The sequence below is a fragment of the Nannospalax galili genome, unplaced genomic scaffold, assembly GCF_000622305.1.
Source record: "Nannospalax galili isolate Female #2095 unplaced genomic scaffold, S.galili_v1.0 scaffold215, whole genome shotgun sequence".
Lineage (NCBI taxonomy): Eukaryota > Metazoa > Chordata > Mammalia > Rodentia > Spalacidae > Nannospalax > Nannospalax galili.
Window position 1 is genome coordinate 2,077,920 of NW_008338533.1, and position 22,705 is coordinate 2,100,624.

Below are 22,705 nucleotides of genomic sequence, written 5' to 3' on the forward strand. Positions count from 1 at the left end.
TAATTTGGGGTCAGGGTTTTTGATTCTTTTGTTTTTTTTTTTTTTTTTTTTTTTTTTTTTTTTTTTTTTTTTTTTTTTTTTGGTCTTTTTTTGAGGCAGGGTCTCCCTGTAGCTCCAGCTGTCCTGGAACTCACTATGTAGGCCAGGCTGGACTCGAACTCACAGAGATCCGCCTGCCTCTGCCTCCCGAATGCTGGGATTAAAGGCATGCGCCACCATGCCCAGCCCCCAGTGAGGTTTTAATGCTGGACATGGGCAGGTGGATCCTGCTGGCAGGTGGAAGCTGCTCCCTTTGGCTATGGCTTGCCAAAAGGATGTCAATGTGGCTACTCTACAGTTTATACACACCTTGGCTATCTCCCTAAGGGTTCATTTGCTGAAAACTTGGTCCCCAGAGGGGAGGTGTGAGGAATGCTGGGCCTCATGAGAGTTGGTTAGGCCACTGGGAGAGCTGTCCACAGGGACCGACATAGTTCTGTGAGACTGTGGTTAGTGATTTTTTAAAAATGATTTACTTACATTTTTAACCTTGTGTCTCTGTTTACGTCTGCCACATGTGTGTGGGTACCAGAGGAGGCCAGAAGGCGGCATCAGATCCCCTGGAGCTAGAGTTACAGGTGGTGAGCCTCCTGATGCGCTAAGGAACTCAGGTCCTCTACAAGAGCAGTAACTGCTCTAAACTTCTAAGCTATATCTCTAGCTCCAACCTTAGTTTTCACAACGTTGCTATAAGATCAAGTCTGACCCCCTTCTTGCTCTGGGCCCTGTCTTGTTATGTGATTGATTGCCCCCTCCCCCCCTTGTGGGAGCTACCACCATGATGTATTGCCTTCTGTCATACCTCTTTAGCCCAGCCAACAGGGTTCCAGGCCCTGGGCCCCCAGAACTTTGAGCTAAGTAAATCTCTTTTTTTCCTGTTCTGTCTTTTCCTTTCCTCTTTTTTTCTCTTCTTTCATTCATTTCTTTTAATTTTATTTACTTATTTATTAATGTGAATGTGTGTGTATGCACGATGTGGGGGTGTGCATGCCATGACGTGTGCAGAGGTCAGAGAACTCCACCCTTTCACCTCACATAGGTTCTGAGGATGGACTTAGGTTGCCAGGCTCATGCAGCAAGTGCCTTTACCCACTAAGCCATCTCACTGGCCCATACTTCTTCTCTTTATAAAGGGTCTGCCTTGGGGGGTTTCATTACAGTAACGGAAAACAGATGAATTCAGATGTTACACTCAGATATCAAGCTCTCCATACGTAGGGATGGGCATGTTCTTGCGACCAGAGCCAAGAACAGGTGAGAAATGGTTTGCGTTGTGTCGTAGGCATTTCTACCCAGATCACTGGGAAAGAAAATTGGTGCTACTTCAAGTGTTACAAAGATCAGGAAAACTGAAGTTCTGCCTTAGGTTAATCTGAGTTCGTCTGCTTTTCTAAGACAGTTTTTCTTATGACCAGTTAGAAAATGTGTACTGTGGTTAGAAAATAAAATGAATGAATATAAACCCAGGAAAGAATCTAACAAAAGCTTTAACATTTGAGCACGCCTTCCAAGCTTCATGTGCCTTTATAAATGTGATCACAAACCAGGCATAATTTTGATTTATATTTTCTATATAACAATGGACTGAGCTTTTATTAGATTAAAAAGAAATGTAACATCATCAGTCATGAGGAAAATGCATATGAAAACCACAACTGCACACCCAGTGGACTGTCCAACATTAAAGGGATCAAAATGCCAAGCTTGGTAACACGTGAGGCGTGGGGAATCCCACACACTGCGGATGTGATGGGGCGTGATGGGGAGGACAGCGGTTCACACAACCGTTTACTCCCAAGTTTATCACGTGTCTACGACTGAGCAACCCTTCTCTTCAGCCTGTGTAGAAGAAACAGGTCCCCACGTCCCTTCCCCCACGCCTGCCAACCAGGCTCAAAGATGTTACAGCCATCTCATTCATGAAAACTCCAAACCAAAACAACTCAGAATGTCTGTTAAAGCGAGAATTAAAAAGCTAGTCTATACACAAATAGTATGCAAAGATTTTATAATGGGGCTGGAGAGATGGCTCAGCGGTTAAGAGCACATACTGCTCCTTTGGATTTGAGTTCAGTTCCCAGCACTGGTGTCAGGCAGTTCACAATAACCTCCAGATACAGAGGATCTGACTCCCTCTTCTGGCCTCTGGAGGCCGCTGTGTGCGGACGCACACACACGCACAAATAAATCTTAAAAATAGAATTTATTGAGTCAAGTTAGTGTCCCCAAATGTCAGTGCAGTTCATCCACTGAGGTCGAGAGGCCTTAACACAAATGACAGAATGCATAAAATTCAGTGTGTGTGTGTGTGTGTGTGTGTGTGTGTGTTGGCTATGGGAGGGAGCCAATGGGGAAGGGGGTATAGAGATGATTAAGATGTTCTGTATGAATGAAAATTTAATAAAAAATTTACCAAAAACCAGAGTTCAGCTGGGCATGGTGGTGCACACCTTTAGTCCCAGCACTCGGGAGGCAGAAGCAGGAGGATCTCTGAGTTCAAGACCAGACTGGTCTTCATAGTGAGTTCCAAGCCAGCTGGGGCTACAGAGGGACCCTGTCTCAAACAGATCAAAAAACAAACAGACAAAACAAAACAAAACCCCTCAGAGTTTACATAAGTAATTTTCTTATTTCTGTGACATAAGCACCCTGAAGACAGCAGTCAAGGAAAGGAAGGGCTATTCTGGATGACAAATAACAAGTGAAGGAGAGCCACGGAGGTGGACACTTCAGCAAGCCCAGAACTTCTCCCAATGTGACCTGTCTTGTAGTAAATTATTCTGATGGCTGTAAAAATGTAGCCTGTCCATTCTATCAGCCAAACCTTACCGTTAATGTCCCTAGACCAGTCTCAATTTGATGACTTACTAATTTCAAGGCCTAGTTGTCTTTAATGAATTAATTAAGATGAGAAGACATCTCACTTTGTTAATTGTGGGGGAAGGGAGAGTCAAGCAGTTACTCAATTAGAACCCACACAGGTTCATAAGTCACAATTTGAGTACACCCCACATTCACAGGCGTTTACTACCACTACTGACAATTTAGAAACGTTTAAAAATAATTCTTACATTATCTTTAAGCCTGATTATTATTTGACAGCTGAGACAGTTTTCCAGATACAGGCAGCATTGTGTAGAACCCTGGATATAAGTGTGTGGTGCACGGGAACAAGGGAAAACCAGCTAGGTGTGTGTATGTGGAGGTGCATTCTGGGTACTGCACACTTAAGAGAAAATCTAGGAGCACATCCCATCCCTGGTCCTCCTGAAAGTTTCAAAACCGCAAGACAGAAACGGCCTCAAATCAGAGGAAAAGGTAAAAGGTAGAGAGACCAAAACATCTTCTGAGCAGGATGAGAGGGCACTTGGGAGGCTGAGGCAAGAAGTTCGTGAGCTTGAGCCTAGCCTGGGTTACACAGTGAGACCTGGTCTAAAAAAACCAAGGGCCTGGGGTAGAGCACTTGCCTTGCATGTTCCAGGCCCTGGATTCCAGTCCCAAACCATCAACAGCTCCCGAAGAGACTGCTTAAAGGAAGGAGGACACTCTAGAGAGGACAGCACATTCCTTGATGGATAGAAGGTCTGGCTCCTGGCCCTCACTACCTCTGTATTCTAGCCTCTCTTCTGCGGACTGAGCTATGACCCACACACCACAGGAGTCTGATACCCAGCTCTGGTCCACAGTGCCTGGCATGCCACGGGCTCCCAGTGTTTCTGTGAAGTCAACATCTTCTCTCTCCACTCTATCATAGAGTTTAGTTTTGCATTTTAATCTTTCTGCAAATGTGATCCCAGAGACTGTCCTGTTTTCTGAATTTGTTCATTCAGTACTGTTTCAACCATGTGGTCGGTTCTTTTTTGCTGCTGTGCATGTTACACTATTTGACATGCCTCAGTTTGCATCCACATCTATGTCTGAGGGACTCACAGGTTCTCTCAGGCCTGGCTGGTACAGTGAAGTTGCTGCAAACACGTGTGTTCATGTACTGTTATGTCTGTTAACTCATTTCTCCCTAGTCCCAGTCTACCTGGAACTCACTACGTAGCCCAGGCTGGGCTCACAGAGATCAGCCTGCCTCTGCCTCCCATGGGTTGGGATTAAAGGTGAGCGCTAGCACACCCAGCTCACTTCTTTTGCATGCATTTCTGGGAGTAGTGTTCCTGGGTCACGTTGCCACACCCGGCTTCACAGAATGAGGACAAGTGGTTTGCCAACCTGTGGTTGCTGTTCAGCTGACAGCCTCCCAGCAACACCTGGTCTGGCAGGTCTCTCCAGCGTAGCAATGTTTGACGGACACAACACTAGCATCACAAACACAGAGCCACATGGAAGACACTATTTGTGAAAAGAAGTGAGCTTTTGCCTTCTGAAGACCTGAATACCATCATCATCCTGAGGGCTGTGGGAAGCCCATCTCCTACAGTCTGCTCAGCCAGGAGCCAGTCGAAGCCCTGACAGTCCCCTTTCTGAACTAACTCACCAGACCACACATGTTACAGGGGTCAGGGGTACACGAGCCCACATGGTTCTGATCTGAGATCTCCAAGTCCACAGGCTCCACAGGCAAGTTTCCACTGAGCTGAAAACACAAGGGGCAACCCCTTCCCTTGTACACACTGCACTTGATTCTCTTCCTGGTCTCATTAAACCCCTGCCAGTGTTCAGTACAGGCCACTTCCAGCTTTCCTATGAAGTATGGCTTGAATGTCTCCATTTTGAAATGGCTGTGAAATTCCTCAGCACCATTTTAAAATTTAAGCAATGTCAGTGAGTCAAAACATGGTTAGAAAGTTAGACCTTGTGATCCTACCATCCTCCTTTCCCCAAAGAAAAAGGGAGATGGGGTTGCATTGTTCCACATCAATAACATGTCTGTCCTAAAATCAGTTTGAAAACAAAACAATTATTATTTTTGATATTTTAAGTGTATGAGTGATTTGCCTGCAGGTATGTGAGTGCACCTGGGTCATGCAATTCCTGAAGAGACCAGAAGAGGGCATTGGATCCCTTGGAATTGGAGTTATGGACAGTTGTTAGCTGCCATGTGGGTGCTGGGAATTGAACCCGGATCCTCTGCAAGAGCAGTCAGTGCTCTTAACTGCTGAGCCATCTCTCCAGTCTCCAAGTCTTATTTTTTAAATCACTGAGGACGTGAACCCTGGTGGAAGGGAGTCTGGGAGAAAGCCCGTCTTTCTCCTGAGCCAATGGCGTGCTTGCTTTCCCTGGCTCCAGTCCTGAACGCACCCGCCTCTCTCTCCCAGCTCCCCAGGAAATTGCTCAAGTCTGCTCTCTAGGGGGAGGGAGAGGGTGGGAGAAACAGGCTGAAATGGCCAATACTTTGCAATGGCAGACAGAGAAGGGACAGGTAAGAGCCCGATGCCACTCGGGGCAGAAATGCTCTAGACTGTGCCCCGAGTACAGATGTACCGAGCGATTTAGGCAGCTTGCTTCCAGAGAGTTGCTGGCAGTGGAAAAGGCTCTTCCTGGGTGCTACAGACCCGGGGCCTGGGAGAACTCAGGCTGCTATTCTTAGGGGACATTTGTTTCCAAACACGAGGCTGTCTGCCAGCTGCTTTACACGCACTTGTGTATTTATCCAGCAACTCTCTGTGCTGAGGCTTGTCTTTGGGCTCTGGGGTTTTATCAGTGTCTATTTAGAAGAAGGTGAAAGATAACTCAAGATGAAAATAGAGCATTTCCAGCCAAGAATGTGAGACGCTTCCTCCTTCCTACAGGGAGGATATTTGGTTTCTCTCTCCTACTCTGGAACTGCCTGCCACCTGTCTTTAGAGTGAGTTTAATTGGTGCTGTTTTCTTTGAGAAGTACGTGAAATAACAGTGCATGCAAAAAAGTGATAGATTTGATGGTGCGTGTGTGTGCGTGTATGTGTGCGTGTGTGTGTGCATGTGTGCGTGCGTGTGTGCGTGCGCGTGTGTGTTAGTTACTTTTCTGTTGCTGTGATAAAACACTGACCAAAGCAACTCGTAGAAGAAAGAGTTTAACTTATGGTTCCAGGGAAGAAGAGTCCATGGTCACAGGGAAGGTGTGGTGGCAGGAGGTGGCTGGAGCAGAAAGCCCAGCGACCACATCTTCAAGCAGGCACAAGAAGCAGAGATCGACTGGAAATCCAGCAAGGCTTAAGAACTCTCAAAGCCCACCCCCAGTGATGTGCTTCCTCCAGCACGGCCACACCTTCTAGAGGTTCCATGACCCTCCCCAGACAGCACCACAAACTGGGGACCAAGTGTCCAGATACTTGCAGCCTATGCTGGACGTTCTCATTCAAGCCACAACAGCAATGTGTGTGTATGTCTGTATGCCTCTGTGTGTGTGTGTGCATTACGTGTCTGCATGTGTGTGCACACATGTGAGTAGTTTTGAGAGAAAGCAATTCTTTCCTGTTGGGACCTACATATTAGCTTTATCTATTCCACCTGCCATGGGACAAGCTGGTCTGTCATTTCATAAAGCAGCTGTTATATGTGGGGTGTGAGGCAGGAAAAGAGGCAAACAGGAAATACAGAAGTAGGTTCACTGTATCATGAGACCGAAAGTTTCCTTGAAGTTGCATTTCACTTTAAATCAATGTGATTTAAATCTTCAACGCTTGAGAGGATCAGACAAAAGCTAATTCATAATCTCTAGTTTGCAAACCCCCCTTACTTCTACCTTGTCCCACAGTGCCAGTTAAGTACCAGGTCTTGGGTCATAGGTGAAGAACAGAAGAATTAGACTCTGTCCCTGCTCTCCAGGCATAGAGGCAGTTCGGGGGCAAGTGTGGGGAGGGGCTCCCTTTGTGCCCGCACACAGACACACATGTGCATAGGCACATACAGGATCTTCTGGCCTCAAGAACAAGTTTGACTCTGAAAATCATTTCAACAAAAGTGCCACTAACATACCACACCATGGAGAGGTGCAAGTGACCCAAACATGTTTCCTACAGCTAGTGAATGCATCTGCATGTTGTACATGTGTGTGCAGATAGGGTGGAGGACCAGGGAAAGAGAGCAGGGAAGGCCATGGCAGGCAAAGAGCACAGTACATGGATCCCAAGTCTGCATCACATGCATGAGTCATGAGTGTGTAGCATGCTGGGGGAACGTGACGGCAAAAGGCTGGTGTATGGACAGACGGCAGCAGCCATGTTGGGCTCTCATCTGTGAGCATTAAGGAGCCATTGGTCCTAACATGGCACGTGCGGGCTTCGGGTAAAAGCTTTGTCCTGGACCAGACAACCCATTGCTTCACTTTGGATGCGGATCTGAGCCTCTGGGGCAGATTTCAAATGTAGGAGTAGCTCTTGCTTTGAGGACATGGTCCACTGGGCAGTGAGAGCATTAGCTGTTCTGGGCAGTTACTAAAACCACTGCAGGTGGCATGTGCTACTGGGATGCCAGGAGTGCCCAGCACCAAGCTGGGAGGAAGAGCAGTGGGGCTCACACGTGTAGCTAGGCTCTGCTTTTAGCTTTTGCCTCATTTTGCTGTCTGCCCCTCACAACAGCCATACAAAGTAGGTGCTGCTACTACCTTCAGGCCATAAACAAAGAACCCGCGGCTGCCGCGGCTGGAGATATAAGGAAAGCAGGCCAGGTCACACAGAGCCGTGTGGTGGGCAGGCACCGAATCCAGGCTGCCCCAGCCTGCTGCACAGCACAGCACCGCCTGGCTGTCCTTAGGAGGTGGACACGGTGCTGCTGGACATCCCCAGTGGGTCCCACATTCTGTCATCAGCTACCTGGATGCTTGCAATCCCTCCACACATGCACACACTCGTGACCCTTGCTTCTATCAGGATAGGAACAGAACCCGATGATCCTGGGAAAAGACCCGGGCAGGGGAGATGGCTGAGTGGATAAAGTGCTTGCTATGGAAGCATGAGGCCCTGTGTTCAGCCACCAGCACCCACTGAATAGCTGGGCACAGTGCTGTGTACCTGTAATCTCAGCACTGGGGAGATGGAGATGGGAGGATCCCTGGGTCAACCAATCTAGGCAAGTCACGTGCTCTGAGATGCTGTCTCAATAAACGAGCAGTTGAGAAAAAGCCCAACACTGAGCTCTGGTCTCCACAAGCATGTACCCCCAGATACACTTGTGCATACACATATGAATGTGTACACACACACACACACACACACACACACACACACAGAGCCTATGTTCGAGTTGTTCGCTGCTCAGGAAGTGAGGAGGGCTTGGGTGCCCACAAGCGTCAGCTCTGTGAAGTAACAGCCACCAAATGCGGCTCTGCAGCCTGGAAGTGTCCAAGAATCCAGTGCCAAGAGGTTTCCATTCCTGACAGATACAAGGATGCCTGAAGGGTCAACATATAAATCAGGGCTTCTCAAATGTCTCTCCAGAGCCATCTTCATGACTTTACAGTCACATTTCTTAGAATTTTGTCCTTAACTGACTTAACGTTTTGCTTAAATTAAACGCGGAGGGAATTGTTTGCATTACCACCACAGAGGAAAAGTGGTACCATTTGCCATAAATTGGGAAAAAAATTCAATCAGGATCTTCAGAGTAACTACTTATTTTTGCAAATAAAGTTTTATTGGAACAAAGCCATGCCCAGCTGTGATGCTCTCATGTGCCACGAGATGACAGGGAGAGGCCCCAAGGGCACTGCCGAACCTAAAATGTCTACTCCCTGGCACTTAAGGAAGTCTGTGAGCCTCAGAAGTAGATCCAGCTGGGTCTTAGCTAGGTTTTCCTGCCCTCCTCTCTGTGTTAGAGATCAGGAGAGATTGGAGAAGGGTTAATGAAGGGTGTCCCGACGGCTGAGCCAGGATGAGGGCTGCCGGGGAGTAACTCGCTGAGTGTTGAAGTTTCCTTTCATGTCACTGTGCAGTCGGTGGTTACAGACACTGGGAACCTGCTGTGTTTGAGAAATCGACGGCACAGGTAGATGGGATGCTGGGGGCAGACATACACCAGAGCTGCATCCCCAGGGAAGCAAAATGTGGCTGGAAGGAGCCTGGGGTTAGAAACAAGACCCTGGGGGTGAACCAGCAGTGTGGCTTCAGGCAGTGTGACGTCAACCCTCCCTGTCAAGTTGACTGGATGTGGAATCACTTAGGAGATTCCTCTCTCTCTCTCCCCCCTCTTCCTCCCTCTCTCCCTCCCTCTGTGTGTGTGTGTGTGTGTGTGTGTGTGTGTGTGTGTGTGTGTGTGTTCCCAGAAGGGTTTAACTAGGGAGAAAGATCCACTGAGTGTGGACAGCACCACTCCCTGGGGTGGGGGGAGCGGGAGTGAATCGAATTCCACATCTCCTGTCATCACTTCCTGATCTGCTCCAATGTGAGCAAGCAGCCTCCCAAACCCCCACTTCAGGGAGCACTGCTTGGTCCACACTGGCTTCCTGAAGCCTCCCAAGCCCCCACTTCAGGGAGCACTGCTTGGTCCACACTGGCTTCCTGAAGCCTCCCAAACCCCCACTTCAGGGAGCACTGTTTGGTCCACACTGGCTTCCTGAAGCCTCCCAAGCCTCCACTTCAGGGAGCTCTGCTTGGTCCACACTGGCTGCCACCACGACGGACTCACAGATGTGAGCCAAAAGCCTTTCTTGACTTAAGTTGCCTCTTGTCAGATGTGGTCATAGCACTAATGACCATAGGGAGGTCCCTGGACCTTCTGGACCTCAGAAGCCCCTGCCTGTCCTCCCTCCAGCCTGGATAGCTCAGAGTGTGGGGGGCTGTGCTCTGACAAGCCACTCGGTGGTTACTCAGCAGAGGCTACCGTCAGTGTCTCCTCTGCTGGCTTCTTACAGGCTGATTGTGCAAGCAGCCCTGGCGAAGGGGTGCAAGGCTAGAAAACTGTGGTTGGAAGAAGGGAGATAAAAGGTGTAGAGGGTAAGTACCAAGTTCTGAGTGATGGAAAGGTTGGTGCTAAGTGGGCCAGGAGAGGAGAGTTCTGGGAGGGGGTTCTCTGCCTCCACTGTGAGGTAGTAGGTCCAACCCTACCTGGGAGAGTCAGTGGCCTTTGTATGATCTGGCCTCTGGCACTGACTGATCCAGGAAGGAGCCAGCTGGCCTTTCAAACACTGTGGCTCAGCTTTCTCCCTGGAGTTGGGTTCCAGGACACCTGGGCACTGTCCTGTTATCTGATGACATGTTTGGGCAACTCCAGGCAAATGAGCTGTCTACCTCCCATTGTAAAGTAGCCAGGGAAGGTATGTATTTTAGAAATGAGGCTACTGAGTTTTATTAGTGCTGTGGCATATTGTACAGGGCTGTCTATCTACCCAGTGACATCATGAAGGATTCCTGTGGAGAGAGGCCGGCACTTCCGTCTCCTAATGCCCCATGTGGGTCAGGATTATTCCAGCTATGGTTGGTTAGCAGGCAGCTGAAGCAGAACAAAGCCATGTCACCCAAGAAAAGGGAACGAAACCTACTGTGTGCGTGTGTGGCACTGAACGTGTTGCCCTCATGCCTGTGGTCCACGTGGCCCTGCCGGGTGGCAGGACAGTCACAGGTGCAGGGCAGCCTAGTCCACCTGAGGGGTTACACGCTTGGTTCTGGAGAGCCAGCTGGAGCCTGGCAGGGGCTGAAGCCCTTGGCTCTCTCCTGCTGTCCCTGGAATCGAAGTATCTCTACCAGAGCATCCCTTCTCTAGGAGACAGGCAGTGGGGAGAAAAGTGTGGGTGGAACTGGAGGAACTTCAAGGCTTCCTTTTAGTCGAGAGTTACTGGGCTGGAGACCCACAGGGGTGGTGACAGGACTTGTGTCCTCACAGAAGGCGCACTCACTGCCTGGATGGACACAGGACGGCATCCACCCACCTTCAGGTGTCAGAAAAAGGCAGCAGAGCCTCGTTTTTCTACGGGTAGGACCTTTGTAGATATAAAACTATGAAGTTCCCAGCCTGTCACTTTTGGGCTGTGCTTTGGGGGTCTGTGGGTCACAGAGCAGAGGGAGCAGGAGTTAGTGACGGCTCATCTCTGCAGGGCAGAACAAACACAAAGGCAGAAACAAGCCGGGAAACATGGGACAAAGGACATAAACTAAAATTAGAAAGACATTATGCGTCCTGATGATGATTTTTATGGACATTCTCAAGCACACAAGGCAACTTACAATATGAATTTCCCTGTTATTAAGCTAGTAAAATCCAGCAGGGAGCCCAGGAGCACATCAGCATGATCTGTACCAGCAAAGGTGACTGTGGCTGGGGTTAAGTACCTTTGGTCCAAAAGGTTTGTTTTGATGTGAGTTTAGCAGAAAGGGGGAGATGAGATGCTGGAGCAGCTCTTGGGGGGAAGCAGCAAGGTGTCTGAGCTAAAAATACTCATTCCTTCCAGCCCACCGTGGAGGCGCGATGTCACACATATACATCGGAATTTAGAGGCTTTATAAGAAGCTTTTTGAAAAAATATTTTATTTATTATTTTTATTTTATGTGTATGCATGTATTGTCTGCATGTAGGTAAGTGCACCCGTGTTGTGCAATGCCTGCAGAGGACAGAAGAGTCTGTCAGATCCCCTGGAACTAAAGTTACAGACAGTTATTAGCTGCCATGTGGTACTGGGATTCAAACCTGGGTCTACTGCAAGAATAGCCAGTGTTCTTAACCGCTGAGCCATCTCTCCAGCTCCCAAGAAGCTGTTTTTAAGTTCAATGTGCCTCAAATGAGAAGGCATCCATGAGCTTTTTGTGACACTCAAATTTGAAGATTATTCAATTGCTCTTTCTACAAATTCACTTATGAAGCTGCCATAGAACAACAACCAAACAAAATCCGTGCTGTGACATAAACACTAAATAGCATTTGTCAGCAAAATCAAAGACATGTTTTGCCTACCACTCAAGAGATATCAGAAAGCCGCCCAAAGAGGTTCCCTCTGCCAATCTGAGGCCAGTGGTTTTAAGGCAGGAAATTAGACATGGCACAGGGATTGGGCCTTCTATGGGGTGGGATATGAGTTCAGTTCCTACCACTGTGCTAAAACACGGACCAAAAGCAACGAGGGGAGGAAAGAGATCATTTCAGCTACAACTTCCAGGTCACAGTCCATTGCCGAAGGAAGTTAATGGGAAACTCAAGGCAGGTGCTAAAGCAGAGACCATGGAGGAGCGCTGCTCATGGACTGGCTCCCCTGGTCTGCTCGGCTACCTTTCTTATATAGTCCAGGCCCATGTGCCCAGGATGGCACCACCCACAGTGGGATGGACCCTCCTACATCAATCAGTGATTAAGAAAATGCCTCACAGACATGGCACAGGCCAGGCCGAAGGAAGCAATTCCTCAAACGAGGGTCTTTCTTCCTAGCTGACCGCAGTTTGTGTCCAGTTGACAAAAAGCTCATCAGCACAGGTGGGGTCCCCAGCTGGGAAGACCGGCAGCCATAGAGACCTGGCAATAGGTCAGAGCATCGGCTTACCACTGACCATCTCAGAACGAAAGCCATAGCTCTCTCTGGATCTGTGTTCACTTTCCTCATGGCCTCCCGAGCCTGCCTGGGGTCCCTTCTCTGTTAGGGAGCAGTTTTGTTGTGCAGGTTTGATGCAGGAGATCTCCAATACCTGTGTTTTCCCACCTGAGCTGTTCCATCTGGGCTGGACTATTGTACTAGAGGCCCGTTCTGCTCAACCTATTTTCTCTGGTGAATGAAACATTTGTCTACACAGGAGTACCAGGGTCAGCTCTCATGTCTCACTGGGCTGTGTGTTAACTCGGGTTCTCTCATCCTGGTAGAAAACAAACTCAAGGACATGAGTGACTCACTGTGGGCCTGGAGAGCTCAGTGTTTGAACACCCACTCAAGGTTCTTTCCTGTTAGACAACTTTACAAGAAATGAAGCTGGAGAGGAGCTGGTTTGATTCTCTTTGAAAACTGGTAAAAGTGCTGGGAATAAGTTACTTTTGAGTGCCTAGCTCCAAATAGGACATCTGCCCCACCCCTCAAGGCTCAGGGAGCATTGCGAAGGAGGAGGAGAATGTGGGAGCCAGAGGATGAGGACGGGGAGGCATGCTGTGACGTGCTGGCTGGCTTCTGGACACAACATGGTTGTTATACCCAGGAACTCACAACAGCAGCAGCGGCTACCTGTAAAAGACCTGCATAAGACAGGGCCCACCAAACTTCCATCTGGGATGGAGGAGGGCTGCATGAGGTCCCACCTGTCCCTGAGGAGCTAAAGGCAGTTCATGGTGGCTAGGAGAGGGGTGGCATCCTCCTCAGTGGTGTGGCCGTGGGAAAGTTGCTCTTGCTCAAGTAAATACCCCTGTCATTGCTCACACAATCAACCCTGATTAAGTGCATTGGGACACACAGACACACACAGACACACATACACACACAGACACACATACATGACATACACAGACATGACACACACACAACACATATGACACAGAGACACACATGAGAGACACACAAATGCACACATGTACACACAGACACACATACATGACACACAGACACACATGCACACACAGACACACACACATACACACATGCATGGGCGCGAAAGAAGGAATGACTTATGGGGAAGAAGGGTTTGCTGGGAGGGTGAGGGGCTAAGAGAAGGAATCGGCCCGCACAGCATACATGGACTTCATTTGGTTGTAGCCAGAAAGCAGAGATGATGTTTTCAGTTTCTACACAGGCCAGGAGACATAGGAACTGTGCAGGTTGTGGAGGTGTATGCAAAGCACCATGGGAAGACTGAGCACCTGGCCTCAGGTGGGCTCAGGGGTCTTCTGAGAGGAAAGGGGAACGTGGGTAGGAGGGGTTCGGCAGGAGGGGGGCTGAGGCCGTGCTGCTTTCAACCTGTAGCTCAGGTGGGTCCGCATGGCTGGGGCACGGCCTGGTGTCTGTGGGACGAGGAAAGCCCAGGCTGCGGTGACAGAGTGGCCGCACGCAGCACAGGACGGCGGGGGCAGCCACCGAGAGGCTGACTATCCCAGCGTGGGCTCGGCCAGCCCTTAGCGGCTGTTTCTGCAGTTTCACTGGTCCATAACCAGAGTCTCGTTTGTTTTCCATGCTGCACTGTGTCACGTGGACAGAGACGGCCAAAGTGTTTTCTAAAATTTCCTGGTACACACAGCCAAAGTTAGTCATAAATTTCAGTTTTTAAAAAAGGCCCAGTGCTGTAAAACGAAACGAAACAAATCAAACAACAACAAAAACAAAACACCACGTGTGTTGATCTTTGGCCTAGAGCATTGAGCTATTCACTTGGACTTGAAAAGTGAAAGGCCGATCAAGACTTCCAGTTCCACAGTCTGTCCCTCACCGGGCCCATCGGGCTGAATCTGCCTCTTCTGGGGTGGGTAGGACTGATGCCTTCATCTAGTGTTTCTTTCTCGAGACAGGGTCTGCATGTGGTACCCAGACTAGCCTCGGACTCACTATATATTAATAGCTATGTAGCCCAGGCTGGTAATTCTTGGGGTGCTGAGGTATAAGAACTACACCTGGTGTAGTTTTCCTTTACTTTCTTTATTTAGGGTGTGTTCTTAGACTGCTGAGGCCTCCAGGGGCTCTTAGCTCAGCTTGGACTCTGTTTTTGTCTGTTGCTCCAAGTCTCCATAAATTTTTGTACCACTTTTAGAACTGCCGCTGAAAATCGATCCTTCCCACTCGCCATTAGCACCGTCAAATTCCATGCTCTGACAGATGGTTGCAAAAAGGTTTCCTTTGCTCTTTGAAGCCCACAGAAGAGAGAGGGTAACCCCCACGTACCTATCAAGAAGGCATCCGCATGACCCTCGTGCTCGAGTAGGCCATGGTGAAGGACTGTCTACCAGCAGATCCCTTTACACATTTAAGGTCAAATTTGATCTATCATTAAATTTGCACACAGTTTTCTAGGGAATCTGCCTCTAGTGGAGCAGGCAGAACACTCTTGTTTTATTGAGCACTGGTAATAAAACAGAATAGAAACAGAACATAGTTTTAAAAGCTGCTTTTTATAACACAAAGTATATATTTCAGTTTGAATACAGATTGTATAACCAAACTACATTCTTTTAGGGCCTGTGAGATGGCTCCAAGGATAAAGGTATATGCCGCCAACCTGACAACTGGAGCCTGATCTCTGGTACCCATGTGATGGAAGAGGACGACTCCCACAAGTTGTCTTCTGACTTCCACGTATGTACACACGCACGCACACACACACACACACACACACACGCACGCACACACACTAAATAAATAAATCATAAACTACCATCTTCTAAATCCCAACACTGCCCCTTGTGTACTGTGTTACACTGAATGCAGCAGTTAACTTCTCTGAATCCCTGCCACAAAGAGGAAGAGGTTCTAAATAACCTGTCTCCCATAAGGCTCAGTGGAATAAAGCATAAAAAGATTAGTTCTATTCATCATAGTCAAGTTACAGAACCAGCCTGGGAGCCCATCAGCAGGTGAGCAGATGCATGGATAAAGAAAACATAGTTTATGTAAATAATTGAGCGTTTTTTATTATTTTTATTTTATGTGTGTGAATGTATTGCCTGCAGGTATGTGAGTGCACCCATGTCATGCAGTGCTACGGAGGTCAGAAGAGGGCTTCGGATTCCTCTGGAACTGGAGTTAAGGACGGTTCGTAGCTGCTTTGTGGGTTCTGGGAATCGAACCCAGGTAGCAGTCAGTGCTCTTAACTGCTGAGCCATCTCTCCAGCCCCAAGTTTTAAAAGAATGAAATCATGTCATTTGTGGGAAAATGGATGGAACTGGAGATCATCAGTTTAACTGAAATAAGCCAGACTCAGAAAAACAATGTTCTTTTATATATGAAATATGTGTGAAAGAAGAGGGAGACCAAAGGCTTCTTTTTATTTTTTACATCTATGTATATGCATGTGTCTAACTGTGGGTTTGTGCACGTGCCTGTGGGGGGCCAGAGGAGGGTGTCGGATCCCTACAGGTGAAGCGACAGGCAGTTGTGAGCTGCCTGATGTGACTGCTGGGAAACTGAACTTGGGTCCTCTGAGAGAGCTGAGCTATCTCTTTAGCACCAAGGAGATTATTTAGGAAGAAGAACGGAGGCATTGAGCTGAGAGAGTATGATGTGTGTGTGTGGCAGGGGGCGGGGGTGGTGGTTAATGTGAGCTGGGGGAAAATGGTCAGAGCAGTACCAGGCATGAGAAAACCCTGTTGTTAGTTACCACTGTAATATGACTCTTAGATAGCTCTGGGCCACCTCCTCCCTCCAAACATAAAGAATGAGGAGCCGGGTGTGGTGGTACTTGCCGGACACCGGCCCCCAGGGGGTGAAGGCAGGAGGGTCAGGAGCTTAAGCTCATTCTCGGCTACATGGTGAGTTCAGGGCCAGTGTGGGCTCCATAGACCCCTAGAGAAAGGCAGGAGGAAGAAAGAAGGAGCTGAGAAAGGAGAAGGTGGTGAATGCCCCAAGAACAGCATCATGAGATTCGAAGGTCGCACTGGACGTGAGGTCATAGGTGGGTTTGCGGCGCTGGGGTGAGCCAGAGTCTCAGAAACACTAGACAGGCTTTTCCCTTGAGCCTTTTGTCTTTTGGATTACCTGACGCTGGGCAAGCTTCCATTACACTCTTGCCCTACATCTCCAGGCGTTCTGGGCTTGAAGAACTGACCTGGGACAGCCACCTAGGCGGTGACAATGGACAGCCAAGCATTCATAGAGCAGTCAGATCAACAGGGAGCCCAGGCTAGGCTCTGGTGGCATGATGGCAATCCAGGTCTCTCTTGGCCAGGAAGACCATCCTAGAGCTGCTGGTGGTCATCCTCTTCAGCCGCAGGGAACAGCTTCTGGACGGGAAGTGGCCAGCAGCACACGGCCACAGCATGAAGAAGAAGGAACAGCAAACCTTGGAGCCAGCAGCTCACGTGAACTTTCAGTGGCACGTACTGATTTCTCTCTCAGCTAGCCCATGTTGAGCAGGGCTGTCTGTCATGCACATTCAAGGGGCTTTCTCCCCCTCAGCCAGGCGGCGCCCCAAGCCCCCAAATCCAAGAGCTTTCCATTTAAAACAGCTCTTCCAACCCATAATGGGATCGTGGGTGGAGTGCCTGGCTTTGTGTGCCACAGTCTTGGAGGACATCTCAGGACCCTTCAGGGTCCCTGGGCAGCACTGTGCCCGGTGACTCTCCCTAACAAATGCACACGTCCCATGGTACAAACAACATGAATTTCAGATTGTAAACATGGGAGGCGAGGAGAGGCGGGTCCTGTGCACTGGAAGCTCACTGGCTCATCTTTCTGGTGCCACTTGGGTGTCAGGCAGGTGAAACTCATCCCTAAGATCCCTTTTCAGTTCTAACATTCCACAAGGGTCTGTTGCTCTGGGTTCATTCTGTTATGACGACGCTGTGGTGTAATTGGTTATCTAGTTTCGTATTTGCTGCTTCTAGCTCAGCTTTAAAAATATTCCATTAGACTCTTAATCCCTGTATTCCAAGTACTTATTACCTCTTCAATTTCCTTCTAAGAAAAACATTTATTTTTGTGTCCTTGGACGTAATGACCCCATTTTCTCTCCATGTCTGTATTTTAAAATCTAATTAAGGTGATAAGTTCCTTGAGAGTTGACGCTAGGGTTTTCTTGTGGGTGTAAACATTACTTTTTAAAATTGCCAACCAAGCTGCCAGTTTTGACAGCATCAGGATACAGGTTTTAAGTAATGTAAACAGGAAATGGGTCTCCAGCTCACACAAAATAAATACAAAAGTAACAGTTTTCCCAACATTCAGGTCTGGCTCACTCATTTACAGCTGTCGTCTGAATTGAAATTCTCCCACCGAGATGCATTTAATATACATGCCAAGAAAACATCAGACCAAAAATGGAGCATCAGGTGCCATCCATGTAAGTGACATGGCCAGGATGTCAGATCAAAACTGGAGTGTCAGATGACCCTCTCAGTACCACCCATGTAAATGGCATGGCCATTTCAGATCTGCACACGATCCCTGGCGGGGTGAGACTGTAGGCCCTGAACTAATTGAACATCAGCTCCACAGCATCACATTTCTTCTCCTGTAACACAGTAGCTCTGTGGCTGGATCAAGGGCCAGATGAAGAGTGGTCACAGGACTAGTCTGCAGACAGCTGCCTGAGGAAGTGGTCTGCACAGATGCTCTGACTAGGGGCCTAGCTCCTGCTCCTTCCTGGGAACTGTAGATATGAACAGGACCCCAGTTCCAAAGGCCATAGTGCGTAGCTCTTAGAAAACAGACGATGTGAGGCAGGGGTCGTAGGGTTGGCCAGTCCTGCAACTCACGGCTGCCATCGAGGGCTGGCTTTCCTTCATCTTACCATCCACTTTTCCATCTGCAGGGCAGTTACACCCTGCAGCTGACTTCCTTTGGGGTCAGAGGACAGCTACCAAGGTACTTGTGCTCATATGTTTTCGTATTTCCATACATTGGAAAGGAGGGCACATCTATCCCAATGTTCTACACAGGATTTTGAATTGCCTCTCTTGGGACTGGTCTAGGTCATATGTCCATGAGGTCAACTGAGTGTCATGGCTAGAATGCACAGCCCACTGGCGTGAGCTGACTGTGTTAATCCAAATCCTGAAGTGTAGAGACCCAAGCACAGAGAGAGAGAAAAGCATAGGACCAGAGCATGCGTGTGTGTGTGTGTGTGTGTGTGTGTGTGTCTGTCTGTCTGTCTGCTGAGAAATAGCCACTCAGTCCCTGGTCCCACAAGCCACCACACTTGGAGCAGTGTGGCTGGCTTCTGAGCCTCTCCTTCCTCATCCAGGTGTCTCTCCAGCATACTTCTTGGGTTCAAACTCCAAGAGGCCTTAGTTCACACACAGCTCTTTCAGCCTACAGTAAGATCCTGGATACGCTACCTAGTTTCTTGTTGCTCATGGAGGACATGGGCATTTCCACAGTTTATTGGTAGCACCTTGCCCAGTGATCCCCACACAGTGAGCTTTTAACACACCCCAAAATGATGGAATGAATGAGCGAGCAGCAGTGCTATCCGAGCTGCACCTGGGACACACTACGAGGTTTTAGGCCCGAGCCTTCCACCTGGGACATACTACAAGGTCTTAGGCCCGAGCCTTCCACCTGGGACACACTACGAGATCTTAGGCCCGTGCCTTCCACCTGGGACACACTATAAGGTCTTAGGCCCGAGCCTTCCACCTGGGATACACTATGAGGCTGGGACACACTACGAGGTCTAGGCCCGTGCCTTCCACCTGGGACACACTACGAGGTCTTAGGCCCGTGCCTTCCACCTGGGACACACTACGAGGTCTAGGCCCGTGCCTTCCACCTGGGACACACTACGAGGTCTAGGCCCGTGCCTTCCACCTGGGACACACTACGAGGTCTAGGCCCGTGCCTTCCACCTGGGACACACTACGAGGTCTAGGCCCGTGCCTTCCACCTGGGACACACTACGAGGTCTAGGCCCGTGCCTTCCACCTGGGACACACTACGAGGTCTTAGGCCCGTGCCTTCCACCTGGGACACACTATAAGGTCTTAGGCCCGAGCCTTCCACCTGGGATACACTATGAGGTCTTAGGCCCGTGCCTTCCACCTGGGACACACTTTAAGGTCTTAGGCCCGAGCCTTCCACCTGGGACACACTACGAGGTCTTAGGCCCGAGCCTTCCACCTGGGACACGCTACGAGGTCTTAGGCCCGAGCCTTCTACCTGGGACACGCTACGAGGTCTTAGGCCCGAGCCTTCCACCTGGGACACGCTACGAGGTCTTAGGCCTGCTGCCCAAACTCTGAACTTAGTATGTCCCTCTTCCTTTATGTGAAAACATCAAGGAGAAAATATAATGAAAAACGTTTGCATTAAAGCAGGTGTAGTCAACTCTCTATTATAATTTGTTTATGATCCAATAAACTATATTAATTTATTACAATGTTCTCTTTCGTAGTAATACAATGTATTCTTATTGGGAAGTGGTTTAGAAGAGAAAAATCTAAGTCAACTTGAGAAAAATGCCAATGTTCCAAATGCCCAAATGTTCCTTCTAAAACAACTTCACAGCACCACCCCATCCCCATCGAGCGGTTAGTACTTCTGTCAATATTCTTGGCCCTTATGCACCTTCACCCTCTGGTAACAAGGACCCTGCATGGATAGCATGTTAACATGGCAATGCAGAGGCCACTGGGTGTGCGGAACGCTGTGCTCCGGTGTCCTACTCCGGCAGCTCTGCGGTTCGCAGCCTCGGCACCTCCTGCCTGCTTTTCACCAAGTGCCACCCAAGGTTCATCAGGAACCCTCCATTGTCACTCTATCTCTGACTAACCTGGCCATGGCACTCCTGCCATCAGCGCCACGCCTGAATGTCACACTAACATCCTTCATGGTTAGATTCTGGAAGCGGAGTAAACGCACTTGCGGTTAAGGCAGGGAGGGGTGCGCCGTGGCTCGCACTTACACTCTTTGGACATTCCTACTTCGAAGCACTTCTGCAGCCGGCAGTACTGGCACCGGTTCCTCGTGACTTTGTTAATGACGCAGTTCTTATCTCGGTGGCAAGTGTAGATCATGTTCTTCTGAATACTTCGGCGGAAAAAGCCCTGCAAGCAAACAGATGGGCACGGTAAGAAAAGCAGCTTGGCTTCAGCACAAACCAGAACTCACTTCCCCGCGCCTCAGGCTCTTCTGAGTGACAGAGACTGCGGCAAGAATTGCCCTCACAATCCAAACCCCAGGGCTGGAGCGATGGCTCAGGAAGCGGTCAACAGCATTTGCTGCTCTTACAGGAGACCTGGGTTCGGTTCCCGATGCCCGCATCATTCGGTGGCCTGTAATGCCAGTTTCAAGGGGGATCCAACATATTCCTCTGGCCCTCTTGGGCACTGCATGCATGTGGTACGCAGGTAGATAAGCGGGCACACATATACACATATAAATACACCCCATGAAATATTAATAGCACTTTCTCCTAACCAAAACTAGAGATGACTGCTACTGTCACATTAAGATGAATCACAAGCTCATGTGTGATCAGGCGTCGCTGGGACCCCCTCCAAGCAGCCTAGCTTAGGTGGCTCCTTGGCTTGGCAGAGCAACTTTAGAAGAGCTCACCCCCAGGAAGCCACTGTGCGAGGCATCACATTTGCCAAAGACACTACACAATGCATGTAAGAATTAGGAATTTCCAAGGAGTCTTCTCCAGGTTCTTTTCTAGATTTAGTTCCTTATTATAACCTATATATTGCCATATGTATGTATGTGTGTGTGTTAAATCTACAAAGTGGGAAAATACAAAAAATTAAAAACAGGGCAGTGAAGAGGTATCTGACATTAGTGGCCCCTCAGAGCTGCTCTGTCTAACACGGCAGTCATTCATTTCTATGTGAAGGTTGCAGAAGACCAGTGATTAAAAAAGTCTGGGTTTGGCACAGATTTCTGCCCAAAGAAAAACAATCTCCAAGGCAACTGTCTCATCACCTTGTGGTACATCAACCAACTCTGTGTCCAACTCAGTAATCTCATCTCAGGTTTTTTCTTTCATCATGACTATCATTTATCTATCAATCTGTCTATCTCTATCAGTCTATCATCTATCACTCAATCAACCAATCATATATCTATTATCTGTCTATCATCTATCACTCAATCAATCATCAATCTATTAATCAATCAATCTATTGATCTCTCTATCATCTATCAACCTATTGCTCTATCTATCATCTGTCTATCATCTATCATCTATCTATATATCATGTATCTATCATCTATTTATCATCTATCATCTATTCATCTATCATCTATCATCTATCTATCTATCTATCATCTATCTATCTATCTATCTATCTATCATCTATCATCTATCTATCATCTATTCATCTATCATCTATCATCCATCTATCTATCTATCATCTATCTATATCTATCATCTTTCTAATCTTTCTACATTTCCCTCACGCTGTCCTTTGACCCAGTCTGTCATCCACCCCTCTTATTAATTAGGTGAATAAAAATTTTGACATGTATTTGCTAAATATATTGCCTTTGTTTTTTAATTTCTTGAAAAATACTTTGACAAAAGAAGCAATATATCCGAATTTTGTGGGACATTTCTGAAATGGAGCGAGGGTCCTTTGCGTCCTCTTCATCCCCCAGTTTCTACCACATGGTTTTGCAGATGCAGCTAGTGGAGCGGTGCTTGTTGGAACCAACCTGAGGTAGCGGCGAGTGGCAAGCGCTTCCCGCTGACTCTGCTCTCTTCAGATTGTCCGACAGAAAACCATTGCTCTAAGCATTAAAAGCAAGGAGCTCCATCTTACCAGTTTCGGTAGGATTTATACCTACTCTACAAACCATTCTGAATCTAGGAACCATGTGCTGAGCAGAAAAGAAGTCTCACTTGAGTGCAATCTTGCCTGTAGTCCATTATCTCCACAGGAGCCGGACTAACGTCCTTCAACACTGAACTCATGAGCCAAGAAAGCTCATGGAATGCACATTGTTTAGGATTTTTATGTGGACACCCGAAGATTCTGGTGTCTAAATAAGCATCTTGTTACTGGCATGGTTCAACTGTAAGGGCCAGGAATCTGGTTTAAGACTGCAATGTTGTCACGTAGCCCAGACATGCATTTTCCAAGAAAATGTGGTTGGTTTTTCTTCTTCTGATGCTACAACAGTGCTCAAAATCCAAACTAACAGTGTTCTAGAACCCCAGCAGGCCTCTCTGCAGAGCAGCCAGTCAGAACAGCAT

General features: G+C 48.3%; 1 protein-coding gene across 3 annotated transcripts in view; it reads right to left on the reverse strand.

Moving 5' to 3' along the window:
- Positions 1 to 22,705, reverse strand: part of Rarb (retinoic acid receptor beta) — a 460,578-nt gene that overhangs the window by 60,958 nt on the left and 376,915 nt on the right. For all 3 annotated transcript variants that reach the window (XM_008833143.3, XM_008833144.3, XM_008833145.3), the window contains one exon: positions 20,414 to 20,555. In XM_008833143.3, coding sequence (XP_008831365.1) covers positions 20,414 to 20,555 — 142 coding nt within the window. The remainder of the gene's footprint in view (positions 1 to 20,413; positions 20,556 to 22,705) is intronic.